This window comes from Colias philodice, chromosome 8, assembly GCF_061535455.1.
Source record: "Colias philodice isolate Cphi_HAF_F1 chromosome 8, ilColPhil1 Martin Lab GWU primary, whole genome shotgun sequence".
Lineage (NCBI taxonomy): Eukaryota > Metazoa > Arthropoda > Insecta > Lepidoptera > Pieridae > Colias > Colias philodice.
Window position 1 is genome coordinate 9,285,516 of NC_143093.1, and position 25,288 is coordinate 9,310,803.

Below are 25,288 nucleotides of genomic sequence, written 5' to 3' on the forward strand. Positions count from 1 at the left end.
ACCTCGTTTTGTTAAGAAAAGGTTAAATGAGTTTTTAGGTGACTGACAACAACTACAATCGAATATATACATTACAATGTTATGTAGTACATATTTATAATATTGATAATAATTATTGTTAATTTCATCTATACTAATATTATAAAGAGGAAAGGTTTGTATGTATGTATGTATGATTTTCACGCATAAACTTAACCTAATAATAACTTAACCGATTACAATGAAATTTAGCACACATACAGAGGGTAACTTGGATTAACACATAGGATAGGTTTTATCCCGGAAATCCCACAGGAATGGGAACTATGCGGGTTTTCCTTTGAAAACGCGGGCGAAGCCGCAGGCGGAAATGTAGTGTTTTATAAAATTATACGTTTGTCCTATTTGAAGGAATGAAATTCAACTATAAAAAATGCCTACATACAATAGTAATAAGAAACAACTCAATAGGTACCCATACACAGAAAGCTCTTGAATAGCGACGGATCATGGAGCGCTGGTTTTCAGTGTTATCAATTTTAAAATTATATTCATCGTCAAGTGGAGATATTACAATTAAACACAAATCTTATCTATAACCAAAAAAATGGTATTTTAACAGCGGAAAGCATATGTATATACTATAATATTATAAAGCTGAAGAGTTTGTTCGTTTGTTTGAACGCGTTAATCTCAGGAACTACTGGTCCGATTTTAACGATTCTTTCAGTGTTAGATAGCCCATTTATCGAGGAAGGCTATAGGCTATATATCATATCGCCGAGTCCAACAAGAGCGGAGCACTGTGGGTAAAACCGCGGAGCACAGCTAGTCTTATCTAAACTAAAAAACGTTAGTTGCTTTCGTTACAATTATAATAGGAAAAATACGAAAAAATAAGGGGAATTTTACGGTTATAGCACGTTATAAGGTGGTTTCATGGCGGTTTAAATTAATTACACGATTGTTTAACACAATTCAGCATATCACGAGGAAAACGCCATGAACCTATTTAATTACAGTTTATAATATTTTATGTATCACTGATTGTACGAGGAAACCCGGTTATATGTTGCTAGGATACATTTTTGAGTTTTGTGTGTGTATTTCCTTAATAATTTACAGTTACGCAAGATATGTTTGTGCACTTATTGAAATTGATTTAATTTGGGTAAAAATTATGTTACAATTTTAAAGTGCTACTATGTAAGGAAAATCTGTTATTGGGAAGACACAGAAAGTTACAGCTTTAACAGAAAAGCAAAAATTTAGAATAACGATTAGGTAAATAATAACCAACGACAACTTTTAAAGGTCATGTCAGAAATGTTATTTTACTTCGTTTACGTATGTTATAGTTATACTATTTCTGCTACGACCAGTCCACTGGATTTCCCTGGAGCTCTGGAAGTGCTAAAATTAATTCGCAACTCAAAAAAATAGGTCAAATTGTACTATTAGCCTAGTATTGATAAATAGGCCATTTATCTATTTACATACAAAATGCAAATCTAAAGGTGAAACAAGGATAATAACCACGACATTGTTATTCTGAACACAGAATAATATATTCTACTGTATTTAAAATACTGGGAGCTTTTATCTACAAAGTTAGGGAAATCTCAAACTACAATTTTTATTTGTAAATTTAAATCATTTCTAAGTTAATATAATATCTATCACAGAATTAATTTTCACCTCCTAATAAGTTATTATACCATAACTTGCTCACAGGGTTAGTAAAGTACACAAATAGTCAATAGGCGGGTTCACATAGAGTGAGCAGCCTCGCGAAGCAATTGCTACATTAAGCAGTGTTAGTGTAGACCTGCCTTATTATTCCACACATTTTCCTAGGCCGTGTCACGTCCACAGAGAACGAGCTGCTTCGCGCGGAAAATGCTTCGCGAGGCTGCGCTCTCTGTGTGAACCCGCCTAATTATATTCGTTGTTATTATGCACTACTTTGACCTATATTTTCAAAGGCTTTGCGTATTCCTCAAGGTGTACGTCAATAGAAATACCTAAACAATATAATCCACACACATTATTTGTTAGTCGAGGTGTTTCAGCCGTCATAATTTTCCAATAAAATCTTATGGAATTGTTTTTTTCCTCGTGGATAATATGGAGTAGAATTGCATCATATATCTTCTATGACGACTGTAGGAGTCAATCAGTCTGTCTGTATGTGAAACCCGCATTGATTCATACAATTGCGTACAATGTAAAGTTCAATAAATGAAGTACTTTTCGCGGTTTCTATTGTGTTAAGGTAATTTTATTAAAAAACAACAGATAATTTTTTATTTTGCCCAAAAACTAAAAAACAGGAATCTGTCTTCTGTTGGTTTCATAATTTTGCCCTAAAGAAAATAAAATATATTTTCCCTTTACGTTTAGGTTATAGCGACCAGATGCGGACACAATGTGAAATTACTACAAAGTATGAAAGTAAAGTTCAATTGATTTAGTTTTAAAATTTGATTATTTTCACATACTTAGGTACTTGTTAGGTTGTTTTAATTGTCTTTACTGTGGTATACATTTTAAAATATTTAAGAGTATAGATAATTGTAACGATTCATCTGAATTTAAGATGCATAATACATACATTGTAAGTTGTAACCATGGATTAACAAGATGCGTTTAATTATCGCAAGTTAGTATTAGATGTAGTAATAACTAATTATAGGCTTACGATTTCACATTTCTCCCTGAGGAATTTCAAACAGATTTAAACTTATTACTCAACATGTTTACTTGATCAGGCGAGATATGAGTTATATTTATACAAGCAGGAACCATTAAAAAACTTTCTCACTAGCCGGCGCCATTTAATTACCCGGTTATTTTGCGAAACGACCACTTGCATTAAGTGTACGTAACACGGTGACAGAATGATGATTAATTGCGGTTTAGCTGTAACGAAAACGTGACTGTATAAGCATTAGCCTGAACAATGAAAGGGGCGATAATGGCCTACTTTTTAATCTAGGTTGAATTTTTATCGTTCTGCCTATATTTTGTCCTCTGATGTCTATCTTATTAACGTAAGAATTGAAATTAATAAACTGATTTTAGATAGAAGTGCTTGAAGGGAAGTGAAGATGTTTAATTTCATTTTTCAATTGAACTTATTAAAATGTGATTGTTAAATTAATTATTTTTGAAGTTATAAAAATATCGACTATCGATCAAAAATAATTAAAAAAAATGTACTTTTTCATTCAAATCAAATCAAATATGTTTGATTTGATTTGATTTATTTTTTTCATTGCGCCTTTGCTTGCAGCTGAAAACTGAATCCAAACAAATTACGATGTGGTTAATTTTTGTAAAATATTAATACTCTATTACATAAAGTTCAAAGCTATACTAGCATACTATTTTAATTAAATATTTTGATTGAATGGTGTAAAATAAGAGAGCAATGCTCGGAATTTCTCTGAGCGACAAGATCCGCAATACGGAAATTCGCAGACGAACGAAGGTAACTGACATTGCTCTCAGAATCTCCAAACTAAAATGGCAGTGGGCAGGCCACATAGCCCGCAGGACCGATGCTCGTTGGGGAATACAGCCTCTTGAATGGTGACCAAGAACCGGACGGCGCGGCGCACTGTTGGACGCCCTCCCACTAGATGGTCGGATGATTATAGTTAAGACAGCTGGGCGCAGATGGTTAAGCAAAGCCAAAGATCGGCAACTGTGGCACAGTACGGGGGAGGCCTACGTCCAACAGTGGACTTATCCGGGCTGAATGATGGATGGATGGATGATGGTGTAAAATACTAATTTTACAATGATATGGCCTTAAAACGCAATCATTGCAGTTTACAATAGTAAAAAGAAATTGATAGTAGCGTCACGATTGTGGATTTCGTTTCATGAGAAAAAAATAATATGACGTAGAAAGAAAAACGAGACACTTTAAAAAGTTTTATTCTAATCACGTGTACGGTACACGCATTTTTTTAAACAGGCCTGTAATATAATATTAAAAAACGAGCGTCTGGGCCGAGCACACGTGACAGAAGTGAAACTTCTTTAGCAAGATATACCAAAATCATCACCTTACTCCATGACGTGACGGTATTGCCATGACGCGATCTTGAAATTTTACTCCCAACGCGCCTATAGAAGTTTCACTTCAATATAACTTTATTATATGTATAAACTATAAGTGGATATAGTATACTTATTAATATAGATTTTTCAGATTAAAATAATATGTTTTATAAATTCGTTTAATCAGCAACCTATTGAATATTTCACTCTCGACGAAGTAATTTCAAGAAAGTAACCGTGATTTTTATAAATATTTATCCCAATTGTTAAGAAATTAAAGCGAGTTTTCTTATTTTTTTACCTACGCATAAAATATATCATCAAAGCTCTAAATTGCTTGTAGCATAGGAACTTCGTGTTTTGACTATTTTTGTATGAAGAAATTAAAAAAAAAATGGAATTTCAGATTGCGGTAGGGAAAGTTGTAATTTATACTTTTTATGATTTGAACAAGAAAATTTTAGGATCTTCTATAAACGTTTGTTATGAAAACTTTTTTTATCAATATTTTTCAAAATTAATTCTCTAGATTATATCGTTATGCATCAATTTACTTTACCCAACATTTAATTTAATAAATATTAGATACAAGAAAATGTCATTTTTGTGATGTCATGATGCTTAATAATGTACCTAGAGTCATGTAGAGTCAGTCAGAAAATATTTTTTTTAATTTCAAGTTCTGAATAATATATTATACAGTATATTAATTGTATTTTAAAATATAATTTATATGTACTTTGACTCATTCAATCCGTAAAATTTTGGGCAATCAAAATATAGACTTTATATACCTAATTAATTTGTTATCGTAGAGTCTTTTGAGGCATCTCAGTATTATGATCATAATATTAAGTATAAAATTTTTTTTGCAATGAAAATTAGTTTATTTAGGAAAATATAATAACATAAACACAATTTTATATTTATTTCAATACCGATAACGAAATAGTGTCTCATCATCTTTATCAAATTGTATACAATACAACAATTCCATATCTAATCAAAGTATATCCGTTATTACTTAACACGAGTGTATCCTCTAATAATCGAGGATATCAAAACATTTATTCATTGACATGTTTGCCAAAATTGAGTGCCTTTTCGTAAACAAAAACAATAGTACAAGAAAAGCGTGTCCTACTAGCGTACGCAGCACGCAGATCACGAGTAGCGAGAGTAAACAAAACTGGGCTGAGATATCGCGGTATGAATAACGCGCACCTCGCTCCCGCCGCCCATTCTGTCGCGAACCGCCGGCAACTCCGCACGTTGCCATGATTGACTACGCGCGCCCTTACGATCAAAACATGTGTGACTATTATCTGCCGCAGTCGCCGGCGCCCGCGCGCCTCGACGACTTCCAAGTTTTCAAAAAGGGATCCGCTACGTGCACTTACGGAAACTATTACACCACTTATGATGTTCTCGCCGAACCCGAAGTTGATTCTGCCACCAATGTATACCACAATCTCGTCAACCTTCGCGAATCTTACCGCCAGGAGGATTGGAGATACAAAGGCGTCATCGACTGGTCAGCTGATGATACTTTCTCTTGGATTTACGATTGCGCCGTCAACGAGGGATATAATTGCTATGATATACCTTTTTACAACTTGAGAGTTCCCGGTATAGAGTTCAAAAACTTTGGACGTGACGATATTTTTCACAGAATGATGCACCCTAGCATTGATCCCATCGTATCACGGAGGATAGCAGATATATTATATGATAAGCTGCAGATTCGCTTGAGTGAAGAAATGTTGCGGCACTCCACGGTGTTGAAATATGCGGATCCCTATCAAAATCAAGAATCTGTGCAAACTATGTTGGATTTGGACTCTATTGATCACAATAAGAATAGGTTATATGCGTCTGATTATAAGCCGAACGACGGCAGTTTTATGCAGCCAGCTGACTCGAGTGATGACGCTGAGGATGTTTTTGGATCACCGGAAACCGCATCACCTGAATGTGCCTACGGTAGTGATGGAAGCAAGTCAAGTGATGACGAAGACAAGCGGAAATTGTTTAAGAGACCCCCCGGCAGGCCGAAAGGCAGCGGCAGAAAAGTTGGCAAGCGTCCACGAAGCGTGTCCGTCCCGGAGTTCCTAAGAAATTTATTGTTTGATGAGAAATATTGTCCATCTATAATAAAATGGGAGGATTACTCGCAAGGAAAATTCAGGTGAGTTAGTTTCCATGAATTTAGTGTTGTTGTTTATGTATGTGATTTGCACAAGTGTTCGTGACTGGAATTTCTGTTGTTGAATGCATTTAGGTCCTTTAAAACACGTGGGTTGGCACATGCTAATTGCAATGATATGAAACGTTGAAACAATACCTCTCGTACGTGCTGATGGCTGCGATGAATGCATTTTAGGACCCATTGTTTTATCATAGAAAACATTAACTCGACAATAAACTGTAAATACATATTAATTACTTTAGAACAATTAACTAATGAAGGTGCGAAATTGAAATTGAAATGAACAACTTTTTAATTTATTAAATTGAAAAGGAGTAGTGATCTACTACAAATTACAGTAAAACTATCTAGATACCTTATTACGTTTAACTATGAGAAAAGTGATTCATACAGTTAAGATTAAATACACGTGATAAAATATTAACTGATTTTTCAACTTCTTTATAAGGAATATAAGTAAAGTGACTTGTTTTGCCTTTAATGCATATTATGTAGTTATTTAATTATTTATGAAAATACCTAACTGCCATTAAAAAATGCTATAAAATTCTTAGAACTTGACAATTCCATTAAGAATAATTAGATCCGATTAACTAGTAATTGAGTAGATACTTTTAAGTGTAATTTGTTATTAAATAATAAATTTTTAATTGGTAGAGTCGATGTAGAGTTTATAACATAATTACATGTGACCGTTTATTCTTCATTCGGTTTAAAAACAAAAGGCTAGAATTGAACAATTTTCTTTATTTTCATATTTTAAAACATTCCAAGAACTAACTATGAAAATTGATAAATTGTATTTTCTCAGTTATGATGTTTTATACCTGCTTGTTGAATTGCATCATCGGAAATTAATAACAAAATAATTGTTGAACTAAGACTGGTTATGAATCAAGATTGAGACTTGTTGTTTACTCTTTATTATTTTTTTAAAGCTCTACATAAATTCAAACTACGTAGAGCGATTTGAAATATATAGGGCTTATGTTTAAATTAAATTTTTATCTCTACAATTTGTTTTTCGTATTAACGTTGAAAACTATTGAATAACAATACTTTTTAATGTTTCTTTATGTAATGTAAAGCAAGAGAAGTTTTCCATGAAATGAGTTATATTTTAAACATTGCGAAAGTAACTAATTGGACATCTCCATGAATTACTATTATATTCAGTTTTCTAAAAAAACCATGTTAGGTATAATGAGATTTTCGGTATAAATGCAACAAAGTAACGACTCTTAGTTTTGTTGTATCTTATAGTTTTTACATCTTTTGCTTGTAATTCTCATGCCCACGTTTTTATGCTTGCCTTAACCTTGTGGACCTGTCCTTGCTAATGGCTCACACGTTTGTGATGTACACATATTGAGTTTTATTACAATGTCATAAAGTCTCAAATGGTGTAGCATCATCCGCTGTGGGCAATTGTGTTCCAACTTCGCGATTCTGACCTTCATTTTTATTTTATTAGGTTTTACGTTTTTTTTTCATTAATCACATATGCAAAAGCTTAGTCCAATATGACTGCATTTTCTTTTATTTCTGTCACTATTGGTCACTATATTTAATCATTAGATAATCAAATGTCAAATTCGCTGTAGGAACAGGTTGTTCTATTTTCAACTTCGTTTTTTTTTAAATGATTTTTGTTAAAAATATATAAGAGCATTTAAAAAATATGACATGTCTCAATAAATAAATAAATAAATATTATAAATATTATAGGACATTATTACACAAATCGAAATGAATTAACGTTAAAGATATTTGGCGAATTGGTATTACACACACATATACATACACACACATACTCAAAAGAATTATGTTAATATTCCTCTGCTTAAGTAACATTACGTAACTAGGACACACCTACCGAATGTATGTGTATTATATACAAATGCTCGTATATTGAATTGTGAGCATGTGTGCAATGTAAACATTATTTTCTATGTTTGGGTATTTATTAACTCGCATTGTAACCGGTTTTCAACCTAAGTGTTCTTAGAACATAGTACATAATCGTGTTTACGTGGAATACATATAGTCTGGTTATTAAGTTCAATTAAAATTGTTAGCTTTTAATGTTGTGTATGTAATTCTAAAAATTATCATTGAAATCAAAGTCGACTTATTGCAAATAATTCAATTTTATTGTTATGAATAACAGACAATACATATCCGCTTATAGATGGTGTAACTTATTAGAATTATTAATGTTGTAGGTACACAATATACATATTATTAGTGTATACGTTTCGCTATAAAAACTTTTAAATTTACAATTTGTTTCGAATCGATTATAAAGATTCGTGCTACAAAGAAAACCTGTTCTAAAGTCAAAATTTGATAAAGTATTTTTCGAAAATACCTACTACAAATTAACATTTTTTATGCTATGCCAACGGCCAAAAAAAATCGATTATTTACACAAACAATTTTGGTAAACAAAAATATAATAGTTATATAACTAAAAAGCTTTTGTACACAAATTTTAAGTAGATATAAGGCCCGTAGATATATTGCACTGCAAGCGAAATAAATAGAAACATAATCTTTAAGTTTAAACAAAAAAGAATGATAACTCTAATATACATTAATCAATAAAAAACAGGGTTATGTTAAATAGCCTAGTATAGCAATTTATCTAAAAATGTGTGCACATATTGTGTATTATTTACTAACTTTAAAACAGAGTAATGAATACATAGACTGTACAAAATAATACTAAATATATAGAAAGGAGAAGGAATAGAGTACAAGCCATGTCTCCGGGCTAGTATAGTAACTAGGCCACCCCTCTTGTTATAGATTTTTTTTTCGTTGCCACGGAGCCTCAAGGACGCCTCTCCACTTCCGGTACCGCTTTCTTTGGCGTAGGTGTTAAGAATTTTTCCTATAGATAAAATTACCAAATGCTTCTTTGTTTTTCTTAAAAATGTTTTTAAAGAATTCTCTGAAAATGCTGGGTTTTTTGATATTTCGTTTCATATATTTGGAATAAAGTTCAGTTTAAGGTTATATTAGACATTTTAATAGAATAATTAGAATGAATAGGACGAATAAAGGAAGAAAACGTTGTTTGCCAAATAATACTACTTTTACCGTAATATATTTTATCAATGGCCTTACATAATGATATGTATGATAAAAAATTACGTTTTCCTTAAGAACAGCATTGAGCATATACAATAGGTTGAATAATTTTCCTTTTACGGTAAAATTTAGGGTAGGTCATTTGTGTTATACAATTTTATGTTTTACCACATCCAACTATTAACTGCAATGTATTTGAAGACGAATTCCCAAAAAACACTTTCATACGCAGAATATTTTTACCGAAATGTGGATAAAAATAAAAAGGGAGCGGTTGCCATGGCAACCCCGGGCAGCATCGAGTCACGTGTCGCCGCTTCCGCTCGGCGCGTTTTTCTCTCGCATTTTTCCCCTCACGGGGTGGCGCACCCCCAACGGCTCGTGTACGCTAGCCTTAATTGCGTCTGTGAGAGTGTGGTCCAGAGAAATTAGAACGAGACTAATGTGACACAGAGGCAACCGAAAAAAATATAGACTAATTAATGTTTTTAAGGATCTTAGTTCTTATACGATATAATATACATAGATATAACATACAGTGCATGCAGGCGCTATATGGCATTGAATTTTTTTTAAGTTCAGGAAGTAGGTACAATGTTTTAAATGATAATGAATATACAAATAAATTATATGTTCAGATTCAAAAATTTTATTCTTCTTCTTTAAACATAAAGCGGATTTAATCGATTTTAGTGCAATGTATGAGAGGCTAGAGGATAAATATTTTGCTCGGATTAACATCGTAGATAAAACAATTGAATAAAAAACATACCGTCTGAAACAGATAAAGTTGAATATCAATTTAATAAACATTTCTCCTGATACATATTGATAATATTATACATCACATTTATCAGAAAGATGCGCCTTATCGTCGTCATAGAAAAGACAATAAATATTGCGATAAATAATCAGAATGAATAATTAGTTTTTAAGTTAACACCGAAACGTTCATATGTGATAATAATGACATATCAAAGATAATGTATACTGATTGATGAATGGTGACTACTTAAAGTCGATAAATAATATTTATAAAAATAATTTTTCGTCAGTTTTTCTCTTAAGAAAAACAAATTAAAAGCGGCGCGCATGTATAAGAAGTCATCTTTCAAGAAGAGCGCAATAATAATAAAACATTATTTATTATTATTATTTATTAAAGAAGCCTTTCTGTGTATATATTTTGGTGTTACTTTATTCGAGCTATATGTATAACTGCTGCGCCCCGTGGTTTTACCCGCATTGCTCCGCTCCTATTGGTCTTAGCGTGATGATCATAATATATATAGTTTCCTTGATAACTGGACTATCCATCGCTAATATTTTTTTAAAATCGGTCCCGTGGTTTCTGAGTTCAGCGCGTGCAAACAAACTTTTCAGCTTTATAATATTATTGTAGTACGTACAAGTATGGTAAGACATGGGTGAGCCTATCGCACTGTAACTTTGACATAAAACATTATCATTTGTCCTTGTTTACACGGCCTAATAATAACCAATTAGTATAATAATATAAGCTGACCATAACGCAAACAATACATATACATATATGTACATAATGTAACGCGTCAGTTCATCCGGTGTAATTAATTTAGTTTTGTGCTTAATTGGCTCTCGTGCAGTAATTATTATGATTACTTATTGAAGTCATACATTAAAAATGGTGATTTGTATACCGTAATGTTTTCTAGGATTGTAACATAAAACATAAATTACTAAGGGCCGATTTTTCAATGGTTGGATAAAACTTAACCGTCCAATAAAGTATTACACGATAATATTAAAAACGTCACGTAAACTGTCAAATACGGGCAATTAGAATACGTTTTTAAAATGGTAGTTTTATACATTATTCGACGAATAAGTTTTAACCAAGGATTGAAAAATCAGCCCTAAGGGTGATATATAAACATGATGTACAATATTTCACACATCAAAATCTTCCAAAAAAACTTTATTTACAATAAAAATATATTCATTTAACACTACCGATGATTAGAAAACTCTCTGAACATTATTACTCTGTACACAGCTTGCACCAAAGTCCCTGTAACATTTCTTTTTCGTGAAAATCTATTTATAACTAGGGCAGCCGCGTGTAGAGTGATCCTTTCCGATTTTGACTCTAGTCCTGTAGCAACAAAGCCGAATTTCGCTTGCCAGGAAAGATGCGTAAAACATCTACATAGGTATATGTATCAACATTTTTTTCTCATAGTGGCTCTATTATATTGATTAGTAGACCCCCCTTCCGGGTAGGCTTGCTTCAATCGGCCTTAAGTTTTCTTTGTTTTTCGGTCGTTCGTTACTTTGTTAGATGAATGAAATCTTTGAAACTAACAGTTTTTCTCCTTAATTTTGATAATAGGTTTATAATAGCTCCTTAATTTTATTTTCTAAATCATTTCGGGTCATTAATGTTTGAGGAACCTTTAAATGTCAGATTTGATTTTCTTGTCGGTTAATTATGGACATTATTTAAAGGACATAATCTTGTTTTTAAGTTTTTATTTGAAAAAAATATAATAAATAATAATGCAACTGCAAAATAATTGAAAAAAACATGTCCTTCAAATGAATTCACATCCTCAACTTCCGGAAAGTCTTTTATATACTTCGTTAAATTATAACATATAAGAAGTAGGTACATAATAATATCTTTGCCAAACAAACTCATAAGCGAACAAAAAACCGTAAATAAAAAACATATTTATGACCCATTATGTCAAAAAAATCTACACGTGTAAGAACGGTAGGTACTTGAATAAAAATATGGCGCGATTTGAAAAAAACATCTGATTACATTGAGATAATATTAATATGGAGACGACACCGCCTACATCACTTATGTTCCACTCAACATACGTCATGTGACGTATGTTGAGCGGTATTTTTTAATGGTTTTAAAGTGAAACGCATCAAACATGCCTTCGTGTGTGTTACGATATTGCACAAATAATACAAATAATACGGAAAAGTGCAAAGGAATAACTTTCATCGTTAAGTACCTAACTAGATAATAATTTTTAAAACTTAGTTAGAGCAAAAAAATGGCGCACAGATTTTGTTCGTGGTGTCTCCTCCATACATAGTAATATTATCTCAATGTCTGATTATAATATTTTGGAATAGGCTTCTATAATCATAATTTTATTTTAATGTGAATTGACATGTTAATTGTTGAAACTTGTAATTAATATTTGTGTAAATTAGGAATATGTGATAATTCATTATTGTTGTTTTAAGTTGTATAAATTAAGTAATATATTCGGTAAGAATCTTATTTTTATAGTTAAATAGTTTTACAACGCGGTTTTACCCGTATAACCTTTTCTTGATAAACCTAACACTGCAAGAAAGTTTACCGAGTTCAACTAACCAACCAAACAAATTCTTCAGCATTACAATATTAATATGATATTATATTTTTTTTGTAAACTTTTGCAAACAAAAAGCCCCTTGTATTTATATACCTAAATACATAATTATTCCTATGTTTATAAGATATGGTTTATGAAACATTTATCTGACACTTACATAACAGTCAATAATCGATTGATTAGGTAATAAACAAACAAAAAGTCAGTATGACTCAACACTAAAGATTATTCCTCTAAAACTACCTATACATACATTTATGTAGTATCTATATGTATGAAAGTAAACGTTTAAACACCCACAATCTTTTGGGATTATTATTTATATAAAAAATGTTTTACATATTATTTGCTTTCAAAGAGCATCAAAGATTCTATTATGGCATCTCTGTAGAAGAATTCTAAAGCGTTGGAATATTCTTATGTGATTTCATGTTTACACAGATTTAAAATTATGTGGATTCCATTTTTTATTTTATTTTAAAGGCCAGAATATCATTGAATTACATCTTAATAATTGCTGTATGAACGACTAAAGTTATTAATTTTATTTATTTATTAATTATCTATTAATTATTATTTTTCTTTATGTTTATACCGTTTTCCTATGTGAAATACCCCCTTTTAAACTTATGTACCTACCTATATTGCTTCACAAGCCGACTTTTGAATAAAATACACGCTTCATTCGTTCTTGGCATCATTTATACTGATTTCTTGGAACTTTGCACAATATATGGCAATATAAAATAATGTATATTTATTCATGTGTTTGTGTTATTAGTTCAAATCCACGGCTTCACATGGTATGTTGGATTAATATTTGTATAACAGCTTATGTTATGTGTTAATTGTTCCAATAATAATAATTATTAATTCATCTAATAAGTAAGTACCAATAAATAATCCAGTAAGATTTCTACTTACTGATTTCTCATAAGAAAAAAAAGTTTCAGTAACACAGAATTTTCTTTCACATTATCTCTGTCCTAAGAAGACATGTACAATTAAAAATATATTCTTATCACAAGCAATGGTATAAGATTTATTTTTAAAGTAAAAACAATACCCTATATCATAATATAAATAACCACTGAAAATCCACGATAGGTTATAATGACATTGTTAACAATCACACGAGTTTCGAGGAACCCTGAAAATAAAGTGATACAACAATTTGCACAGCGGGATTTCCCTGCGTCGATTCGCACACATACACACTCACTCACACTGATATAGTACTGTATAGTACACTAGTGACGTATGCCGCAGGCATGTGGGTGAATGGGTTTATTAGAAAATGACTAAGGTTTTTTAATGTTATATCATAATCAATTAATATGATTCATTCGATCGCTCGGTTGTTTTTGTTTTTATCGTTAACTGATGAATGTTTACCTACAGATTTGATGATTGCAGGTGTTATGAGTTATCTATATTTCAGAATTTCGAATATTATCTGCTACGCAATTTCACACACACATGCTTGTATGCGCGGACGCATTAATGAGATTAACGCTGTGTTCACACTTGTTTTAAATTGTCCTTAATTTTTGCTTTATATACAAGTAAATAAAAAATTAAAAAACCATTTCTACTAACATACAAAATATGCATTACAGTTATACAGTGTGTTTTTTTTTTAAATCTAGTTAATAAAAATTAATTCAAATTCTTATAAGTATCTGCTTCGTTCGGGGATTTTCTTTCCACGTTTTTATTTTATTGACACTAAAGAGACGTTTGAGGAAATCAACTATGTTTATTATAAATTTTTCGGTTTATTGATAACATTTAGTTATCCAACATAATTATTTTGATGTAACAATTCATGAAAAAAACACTAATATGACGCGACCTTATCGCGCGATAAAAATAGCGTTGCAATTATAAGAAGCGATGGCATCTGACTGGTGCGAGCGAGACGGCATGAGGAAAACGTGGAAAAAATTGTAAATGTGATTTATCTCGCGAACGATCGATCTGCACAAATTGACATTCGAATATTTTGACATTTGTACTGTTGGCCGTTGGGGCGTTCTTTTTTCAAATTCATTTTTTTTATTCGTTATCTGTGGCCAGTTGTTTTTGCCTCGCTCATTGGTTGGATAAAAAATTTTGGTCGTTTTCTTTTGAATCTATCAAGATTCTTATTGGTCTGTATTTATAGATAAAGTTTAAGTGGCCACATGCAAAGTTATATCTAAAGAGGAAAATATATAAAAATGCTATCGCAATTATAAATTGGAAATCAGTACTTATAATTTTGATTAGCAAAAATTATCGTTAGGTTTTCTTTTAAAATAATAATTAATAATGCGGTTTGTAGGTTTAATAAGTAATAGGTATTTTAACTATTATTTATTAATTATTCATTCGATTTAGTAGGTACCTAACATTAAAATTTAAATGTTCTGAAACGTATAAGAAATTCCGTTACACATTTGTTATTCCTGAAATTCAAATTACGAATTTCAGAACTAAGTACTCAATTCTTAAAAACTGCTAATTTCAACCCTAACTTGTTTGCTATAAAGTTCAATTTTGTTATTTCGGTCCACTGTTAAAAAGGGAAACAATGTTCGAACGAATAATCGGTTCTTTGAACTATAAAAAATAAAAATACAGTACTGACGTAGAGACACGAAAATTACTGCTTAATTGATTTGTTGTGCTTATAATTGCACATTTTTCTGAAATCTGAGATGGGTAGTTTCTAAGAATCCGTATTAGCTGTATTAGTAAGAAATTTTAGATTATAATAAAACTTCTTACTAATATAGTATGTATAATGTATATCGTATATGTATAATAATCAGTATCACTACATAGTATAAAACAAAGTCGCTTTCTCTGTCCCTATGTATGAAAAAACTACGAAACGGATTTTGATGCGGTTTTTTTTAATAGATAGAGTGATTCAAGAGGAAGGTTTTAGTATATAATTTATTATGTTTTAGACAAAGAGGGCAAAGCCGCGGGCGGAAAGCTAGTATTTTAGATATAAGTAACAAGTCAATCATTAAATTGATCGTTCCTAATACAAGGGAAATTGTATTCTGCAGTTTGATTGAAATTGGCTAAATATTTCATAAAACGTAATGATAAACTTACAATTTTAAATTATTAATTTATGTAAGTTATTAATAATTCTATTTAAAAAACTCTACCGTAAAAATATCAACCATAAAGTAATTAATACTTTTTATTATATAAATTTGACTGAGAATAGAAAATTTTACACTGTGTCTAAACTAAAACCCTATTAGTTGTAACTTTTAACGATAACGTTATCAGCTGTTCATTACAACATAGATAACTTATATCCATAAACTATTTTTAAACCAAACGTATTGGACTAAGAGAAAGTAATTTGTAACACAATTAATTATTTAGACCAATTCTTATTGAAATTGATTTGTACAAATTAATAATGTTCTATTTTAGTACGTTTAACCACGTACGTACGTTTAGTCAAAGCTTTGAGTCAATAATATTTATTTATTTATTTATTATTTATTTTAATTATTTTGAAACTTTATTGCGAAAAAAAAATCATTCCTTTAAACATATTATTATAATTTCTTAGATATATTTACATTCTAAATACTGCGAATAGGTACACATATTATAAAATGGTTCCTAATTTATATATAACAAACTAACGAATTTAACAAATATTTTCTTTTTACAATACCAGCAGAAAGGCGATATATAATATGATTGCAAGTTGCAACACAGATTTAATACTTTGTGCATAAGAGACAATATTACAACAAAAAAAAACCCTCAAAAATGACACAATTGTTTTGATCAAATGAATAATAACGAATTTATTCCAATTTCTATGAATAATTTAGTTACGTGTATAGTATTTTAATTCATACAATTTGCATAATCAAGGGGATTTTTAACCACGGGATTTCACTCATATGCAAAGTATCTTAGTCTACAAACTTTATCGGTACTTTCCCAACTCAGGTACCAATTGTTACTCATATATATATATATATAATTATCATACAATCTGTATGTATAACCTGTTTAAGGTTTGATGTATGATCTGTAAATAAAATGGCGCATGTTCGCCTTGTTTGGGCGTGCTTCGTCCCGTCGTCCGTTGCTCTGTGGAGTTCGAAATAATTATGGTTTTTATTTATTTATTTTTTGTTAATATTTTTCATGTGAATATTGTCTATGCATGAACAGTGAACACCTATCCTACTAGTAGTCCTACTAATAAAATAAATGCTAAACTTCTTAAGGATGGTTGGTAGCATCTTTGTTGCTGTTTCACGAAACAGTGACATAAGTATAACATAACATAATATTTTTCAGGTTAAGTATACTTGCGCATTAAGTACTTATATCAAATTGTTTTAAAAAATAATATGTGTCTATATAATTATTTAAGACGAAGAAAATTAGATGTTTCACCGCGGTTAAAAGTAGCCTATGTTAATTTTCTATCTAAAATCGCTTGCGACGTGTCACGTGACGAATACGATTTTGCATGTATAGTTATTACTTATTAGTAACGATTTATGTTCCTAACCTACGATACTATCGCGCACGTTATTGCATACAAAATACTCCACTCTATAATATCTAATCAGTTATACAAATAATACAATCATGGTAACACTAACAAAAAAATAAATATTGATCTTGCGGCGTATTTAAAAACTTCAGGAATATGTCAATATTGTTCATTTTAGTGATAACAGTTAAGTAAGTAGAGTCTCAAAAAAAATTTATTACCAATTTTATGCTGAAGAGAAAAAGCAGTATATTTACAACCAGAATGTTGTGCCTCTGAAAGATGTACCTAAAAAGTGGCGAAAAAAAATTCCATGGTCATCGAAGTAGGACTTGTATTGTCAGAGAATCATAATAAAGTTTTAACATTAAAGTAACACATTGCGAATTTTTATTATAACACAAAAACAACTTTAAAGTAGTGAATACATAAAACAATATGCCCAAATAAAGCAATAAACATATCCTCCACATAACCTCAAATATTTCATTACGATAGGCGTGGGATTTACAAAACACCAAATTTGCGACAATGCAAATGAAACCGTCATCCCTTGTAATAAATATGACTATCGCTTGACACTTTCATGGTTGAATGTCACTCCATACCAGCAGAAGTCAATAATTTGCATTACGCATCACTTGATACGAATCCTTGACCGACAAAATTTAAAAGAACAAAAACTTTGCAATTTACGTTACATAGAAATGGTTATTACTCTTACATTATTAAAATAATAAACATACTTAAAAACACGCTTTAATAAGATAAAGTAAGGAAATTATTGCATTTTAACCGACACGATCCTTATAAAGTGTAAGTACAAAGTATGAATTAAATCTGTCCGTTTGAAACGAGTCGAAATCGAGTCTAAAGGAGCTACATACACAAATACAGATGAAGCTAATATAAAAGCGTGGTATCATCACTCGTAGGTATCAAAAATACCTAGATTCACATTTTCCTCAACCATGCTCTAAGTAATTAATCATTGAGATAGGTTTTTACACTATTATTAGCTTTGTAAAATGACAACAATAACTCTGATGTACCTTTTTTTTATCGTACTTATCAGATTTCCTTATTTCTTTATTATAATAAATATAAATAAATATTTTCAGGACATTGTGTTATGAGACAATTAATGGCTGATAAACATATCTACATCACTATATAGTATAAAACAAAGTAGCTTTCTATGTCCCTATGTCCCTTTGTATGCTTAAATCTTTAAAACTACCCAACGGATTTTAATGCGGTTTTTTTAATAGATAGGTTTTAGTATATAATTTATTAGGTTTTAGCCTTTAGGCAAAGCGGGCGAAGCCGCGGGCGGAAAGCTAGTGGATAATAAAATTATTAACATAAATTGTTAGATACATTTTATACAAACTCAAAGAAGTAAACATTAATCTTGAAAAGAAGCCCGTTAAGATACTAAAAAATAAAAGTTCCATTAAAGATTTTGACATCGCACAAAGGCCAGGAATCCTTAAAAATTGCAAAAACATGTTTACGGCTCAGTCACGTTGTAGCAACCTCGAATACAAATGAAACAGTGTTGATACTTTAAACAATAATGTACAGTTAAAGGACTAATATATGTCAACTGACTCGTCGTATAGAGTTTAACAATATTGCAACTGTTAACCGCTCAAAGAAAACAATATAGTTAGTGAAGAATAGCATAGGTTCTATCAATGAATTAAATTGCTAATTATAAAAACCATCACTGCTTATAAACATTTATTTGTTCTATTACTCAATACTCATAAACTTCACATAAGTTTAAAAGCAAAAAAGAAAGTACGTAAACGCGTTTTAGAACCAGATTTAGCTTTCTGCAAAATATAAATCTTTATACAGAAGTATTTGCAAAATTATTAAGCTGCAGATTGTATCTCAGATGTCATTTAAACCATAATAGACAGATTTTTTAAATTGAGGTCATTTTTACATCTACTAACAACATAATGTTTTATTAAGTTGTTTTTCATGACACCTTTACGGTAATCTGTGTTGTATCACTTAACGGATTAGCATGAGGTCAATTTAGAGTCATGTGGAATATAAATACAGTAATAATAAAATGTATATTGTTTGCCAAGTTTTGCTTAATCCAGTATTCGCAGTAAAGAGAAAATCCTTGTGTAACAATAACAAAATGTTTTAGTGTTAATCGTTTTGAAAACTCAAAGCCAAAACAAAGTATGGAAAAATGTTTCTGCTAATATTAATTATGAAATGACATGGAAAATTCGATTACAAAATGCTTCTGAATCATCAACTTCCAATTTAATATCAATAACATGTCATATAAAAGAAATTATATTATTATGGACAGTGATATATGTTTGAGGGTCATAAAGTAGAATTTGACGGTCACAATGCCAAGTTGCATGCTTTTATGTGCAGTTTAATACTTTACATATTAAGGCATCAAAATATATTGAATTGCATAATGAAACTTTGCTTGTGTTTACATGAACAGATGGTCATGCAATAGGTCATGATAATATTGAAGTCCTAAATATAATTTGACATAAAACAACAAATATTATTGAATATGGGAAAGTTTTATAAAGTGTTTTGGTAGAACATGTCACTAAAATTGTTGATCTAGACCTTGTAGCTACCAGTAATTTCGTCAATGTACACGAACAAGTTCACATTAAGATTTGTCAACTGTTCTTAGTATCACAGTATGTGATTCATACAAATTTGGATGCTGGCCGCGCCTCTGCGAGGTCGAGGTCCGGCCTTGTGGTATATCGCACCATCAGTTGGGCCAAGGAACAGGCCTACGTGAGACGCATCCTAGTGCTTTGAAATGGCAGGTATCCAAAGCACTGAAACGATACAGTTTAAGGACCACGAGAAATCCGATATAACTAATGTACCTATACATTTTTGAAGAATAGTAACTGATGCAGTTGATGAAAAGCTTAAACATTTAGAAGACACATTGACTCATACACATTAGGATATCGATTTGTTGACGGTATCGTAGAGTATAAATACCGTTCAAAACGAACGTGACCACAATAATGTGTACAAAAAACATACAATACAATAAACGCTTCAAGTGCCAATCAGATAGAACTTTAAAAGCATTTGCAAAATAAAAAAGAGATATCGTTGTTGATAGTAATAACTTCGTACTGAGAAATGTGGACTATAAACACTCTTTGCATACTAAACGCAAAGCCATAACAATAAATGACGACCATGTAACCTTACTAGTCCGTGACACTTCAACAATAAACCATTTGACGACTCGTTTAAGCAACGACCAGGATGTGACTAAACATGATCGGTAATGAATGAAAAAAATCTAATTAGCCAGCTAATAGAACTAAAAGAATAGCAGTCAGTCGTAATTGAAACCGCGTCTTGTGTTTAAATTAGTGGTAACGCGAGAGTCGAGACTAAAAATAAACTGTGTTTAAATATGTCGGAATTGATTTGAAAGCATTAATGAGATATCGCAAATAGCTGTTTCACAAGTAACTGATAGATCAATTAAATATGATACTCATTTACATTACCTTAGAATCTTTAACGAGAAATATGAAATGATTGCAACAGCAGCTATAATGAAAGAATCCGCATTGCCTAGCAAATGATTTTGTATTCCTAACCTCATTAACGTAATTGATAATGAAATAAACAGACAAGAATTCAATGCCATGAGTGGTGAGCAACAGCTGTAGCTGATTTTACGATCTATAAACCACGGCAGTTTGTTGATAAAGCGAGTTCCAATCGTCCTAGCACTTCAATGCTAACTATGGAAATAAACACTAATCAACAATTAATTGTTGCTTTTAGCGATGTTGGGGCCGTTATTGATTTTATTTAAATTTCAATGCAATCCTGGCTTTTATCTACTTATTGTTATTTATAAAATTGTTATATTTTTATGTTTTAACTCGACGTCAATCAATCATGTAATTTAGGGTCTTCGACTGTTCTTTTTTATTGTAGTTTTGATTCATGATATTGTTAGCATTTTTATAATCTTCTATTGCACCTTTATTTGATTCATCATTAGTTATATTCAAATATTCTTAAATCGTCTGTTCTAATACAAATTTAAATTTTTTAAACATTGTTCATATTTGCTTACGAGTAGGTAGTCGTCATTCATCTGCTTGAAGTTTTTATTTGCTTCAAGACAAGGTCAGATTTTTAAGGCTTGCACTTGTGTTCATAATATAAACTGAATTATTATAATCAAATAAATTCAGTTTGATCAACAAGCATATCATTTGATACTAAACAAAATGAGCTATTTTTCACAGTCCAAAACTATCTCCCAAACTCCCAGTTAGCTATGATGTTGCTAACCACATCTAAAATCCATTAGATATTCCTGCTACGGTACATACAAGCTGTCTAATGTAACGTAATTAAAAATATTAAAACCAAGCCTGCACGTTTGCTATCGTCACGTTGTTCGCTGATAATGGCTGCAACACGTTGCCCTTGACTCCGATCACAATTAGCTGGACATTTTGCATCATTACTCGACACTATACCTACTCCTATTATATACCTTAAGCAGACTACCTGAGAATTCATTTAATGATCTGCAAATTATATGCAAGGTTGTATTGGATGCACGTCGAACTTGACTCTGTTATGACTTGTCTAGCTTACGCCTCGTTTCAATACTTTATTATTCAAATGTACTTGAAAATTATTATTCCAATGGTGCTTCGAAATCATCTGTTTTATGGAGTAAATATTTAACAATCTGTTGGCAAGTGCTGGAAATGAAAAAGTCTCAAGTAATGTTTCGAAAGCAAAACACAACGTCATACCCGTATTTGATATTTGATAATTTTGTTTATTATAAAGCAACGCTAATAAGAATCACCATGAAATATATTTGTAATGCACACTTCCTTTAACAATGTTTTAATGAATTTAATTGCATTGTTTTCTAATAACCGATCAATCGTCGCGTGAGTCTTATTATCATCAGTTTTAACCTTGTCAAGTTGCTTTACAAACCTTGAATTAAAAATGTACCAGAAAGCAAAATTACTCTTACTTTGTTTTTGAATAATTACGGCCACAGTGGCTTAGAAATAGAAGTCATTATTTGATAAGAATGAATGCGGAAGGGTGAAATTGTCTAAATCGTTAATGCCTTATCAGCGGCAGGAACAGGGGAAGCACCTGTCAAGAAAATCAGAACAGCTGTACTAATGTTATTTTCTATCTTTGCAGATTCGTGAAACCAGATGAAGTTGCGAAGCTTTGGGGTCAGATGAAACAAAACGACAACATGACGTTCGAGAAATTCAGCAGAGCTATGCGGTACCACTACCGGCAGTCAGTGCTCGTGTCGGTGCCCACGGCGCGCCTCGTCTACCAATTCGGACACAAAGGACCAGACTTCAGAACCGACAACCCCAACTTCGTCAAAGTCAAATCGGAATTGGATGTTCACGACATGACCTTCTCAAATTCGTAGTTAAGCTTCGGAATGGTTAACATTTTGGTCAATAATTTGATTCTCAGAGGAGGAAGGATTGTGTTAATGTTAATGTACGCTCTTGGTACAATTCTTTCTAATGCTGTTCGTAGTTAGAGAAGTATTAAGTGCGCTACGTGGTGGGCGTCGAATGGAAGGATATTGTTTGGTTATGAAAAGAGGATTGTCCAAGAGCTTAATTGTTTTCAATGATAGAAAGAATTAGGGTATTATGGAGGAGATTAATTAGATAGATATTACGAGAAATGTTTGAAAGGTCACGTAAGCTCAGAGTAGGAATCGGAATAGTTTCAATGGTTGTATACAGAACAAAGATTGTTAAAGGTTAGTCCCGTCAATTAAAGGTTGTAAAACCGATTTGTTGAAGTGTCCATATTATTTTTTTAAGTGTTTAAGTGTATTTTCTGACGATGTACACTTTACGTCTTAGCGATTTTTCAGAGCTACGAATTTTTGATAAAGTATTTTTGACGTTTCAATAATTATTGTTGTTACCATAATATTAAGGTTTAATAATAGTTATTAGATTAATCAATTATAAAAACATTCCAGTTTTATTGTAAGACGTATTTGAGAATTATTTATATCACGTTGTTTAAGTCGAATTTTGTAAGTTTATGTTGCCATATTGTGAAGTGGTTTACCGTTTAATGTACTTAATGATATTTAATTATTTGACATTAGTTTTTTTTTCTAGAAAAATACATAAGACACGTCTCTCAGTGTTTAAGATTATATTATATTTTATAAGATAAAAAGGCGCGAATGTGCAATAAAATTTAGAATGACAAGTGTAAAGATCTGTAGGCCAAAGATAATGTAGTAAACAAAAAAAAAACATGATTTTTTTTCTTGTGGAGTTCTTAATATAATATATTATACGTTAGTATTTAAGTTTATAACTCTCAGGCAATTGCTGTGATGTAAAGTAAATTTGTAAAATTACTTTTATTTATGTAAATACTAAGTTATAATTAATCTAAGCGTTTATTTTTTAAGTCCGAATTTTTATTGTTTTATAATAATGGCTTCAAGGTAAAACTAACATTATCATCATCACCAGAGCATAAAACAAAACAAAAATACATAATTATTTATTTATTTATTTTAATTGAATGTACCTACCCTATTTTCTTATTCTAAATAACACGCCTTTTAATATACTGTAACGGAAGTACAAATTTCTAAAAACATCACATTTTAATAGTTGTTTTTTTCTAGCATTTTTACATGTTAAACCATGCATAATAACTGCGATTATTGATAAAATATAGACGTACCTCGATTATAATTCAAGATATGAGATTTTAAGCTTTTTTTTAATATTAGATATAATATACTATTATGCTCTGTAGAACAAATTCATTTGTACGTAATATAAAACTAATTTTTCTTACAGTACTTTCAAGTTATATAAAAACTATCCGAGAAGAACTTATTTCATTTCAAAATAGAAAAAGTAAAAAAAAAGAAAATTTGATATACCGAATTGTATTAATTAATTGCTTTCCGTATTAAAACGTTTTTTTTTCATAATACATGTATTACTATAATTAACCTTGTCCGAACTGTTTTCATTATATTATATAGTTAGGCATAAGAATTTATATACATAAAATTGTGCTCAATAATTTTACTTGTCTTTTATGTATAATTTTAGATATTCAGTATCTATATAAGTAGGTATATTAATTACGAACATTTGAATTTTAATACAAAATCTGTTCAGGATTGCAATGTTATTCATTTTTGAGCAGAATCTAAAGCCTTTGTTAGTAAGTTTCAAGCAAAAATATAACTCAAAAGGCATAGTAAAGCATTTTTAATCGATAACGAAATAAGCACAATTTTTTAAATTACATATTTATTTATATAGCAGGTGTCCATTATCATGGCATAATTAAAATTATTTTTTTCATAATTGCTAATTAATATAACGTTATCAGTTTATTCGCTTCTACTCACTTTAACGGCTATCAAACGAGGAAATTAAAAATCCTGCGTGTGCGTGTACTAGTCTACACACGTAAGAATTGAAACTTCTTTATGACCTTATTTTTCAAAAAATAATTTACTATACCTATGCAATTTAACAGAAATACGTCGAATCAAGATGGCGCGTAACGGAAAAATGTCACGCGTAACGATGAAATGTTACACTAAATTTTTTTCTAACCCCGATAAAGAAGTTTCACTTCAAAAATATAATGCTCTACGACAATATCCAGTATGTATTTAGTTGTTAGTTTGTTTAGATATTTTTTAAGTTTATCAAAAATTGTTTTTTATAATCTATTGTAGTTTTAATATTGTTGAACGTGCAATTTTAAACAAAATATGTGAATTTTAAAGAATACATGAAATATGAATGTGAATTTTATGGTTTTATTTATAGATTATCCCCATTTAACTTTTATTAATTACAATAGAGTATTTCTGGAAACACCTTTTAAAAAAAATTCATATTTATAATTATTATTTAGTCCCACTTTTGTATTAGCTTTCCT

General features: G+C 30.7%; 1 protein-coding gene across 1 annotated transcript; it reads left to right on the forward strand.

Annotated features, from left to right (window-relative positions):
* The first annotated feature begins 5,279 nt into the window (after nt 1-5,279).
* On the forward strand, nt 5,280-24,512 carry LOC149486743 (uncharacterized). Its single transcript, XM_089698377.1, has 2 exons — nt 5,280-6,238; nt 22,514-24,512. Exons 1-2 carry the CDS (start codon nt 5,328-5,330, stop codon nt 22,758-22,760), a joined length of 1,158 nt encoding a protein of 385 aa, XP_089554503.1. The 5' UTR covers nt 5,280-5,327; the 3' UTR covers nt 22,761-24,512.
* The last annotated feature ends 776 nt before the right edge of the window (nt 24,513-25,288 follow it).

Excerpts from the sequence above, each read along its gene's own strand:
- LOC149486743 (XM_089698377.1), top strand. The coding sequence starts at position 5,328 with ATGATTGACTACGCGCGCCCTTACGATCAAAACATGTGTGACTATTAT. Across the intron at positions 6,239-22,513 it reads TACTCGCAAGGAAAATTCAG|ATTCGTGAAACCAGATGAAG; the intron begins GTGAGTTAGTTT and ends CTATCTTTGCAG.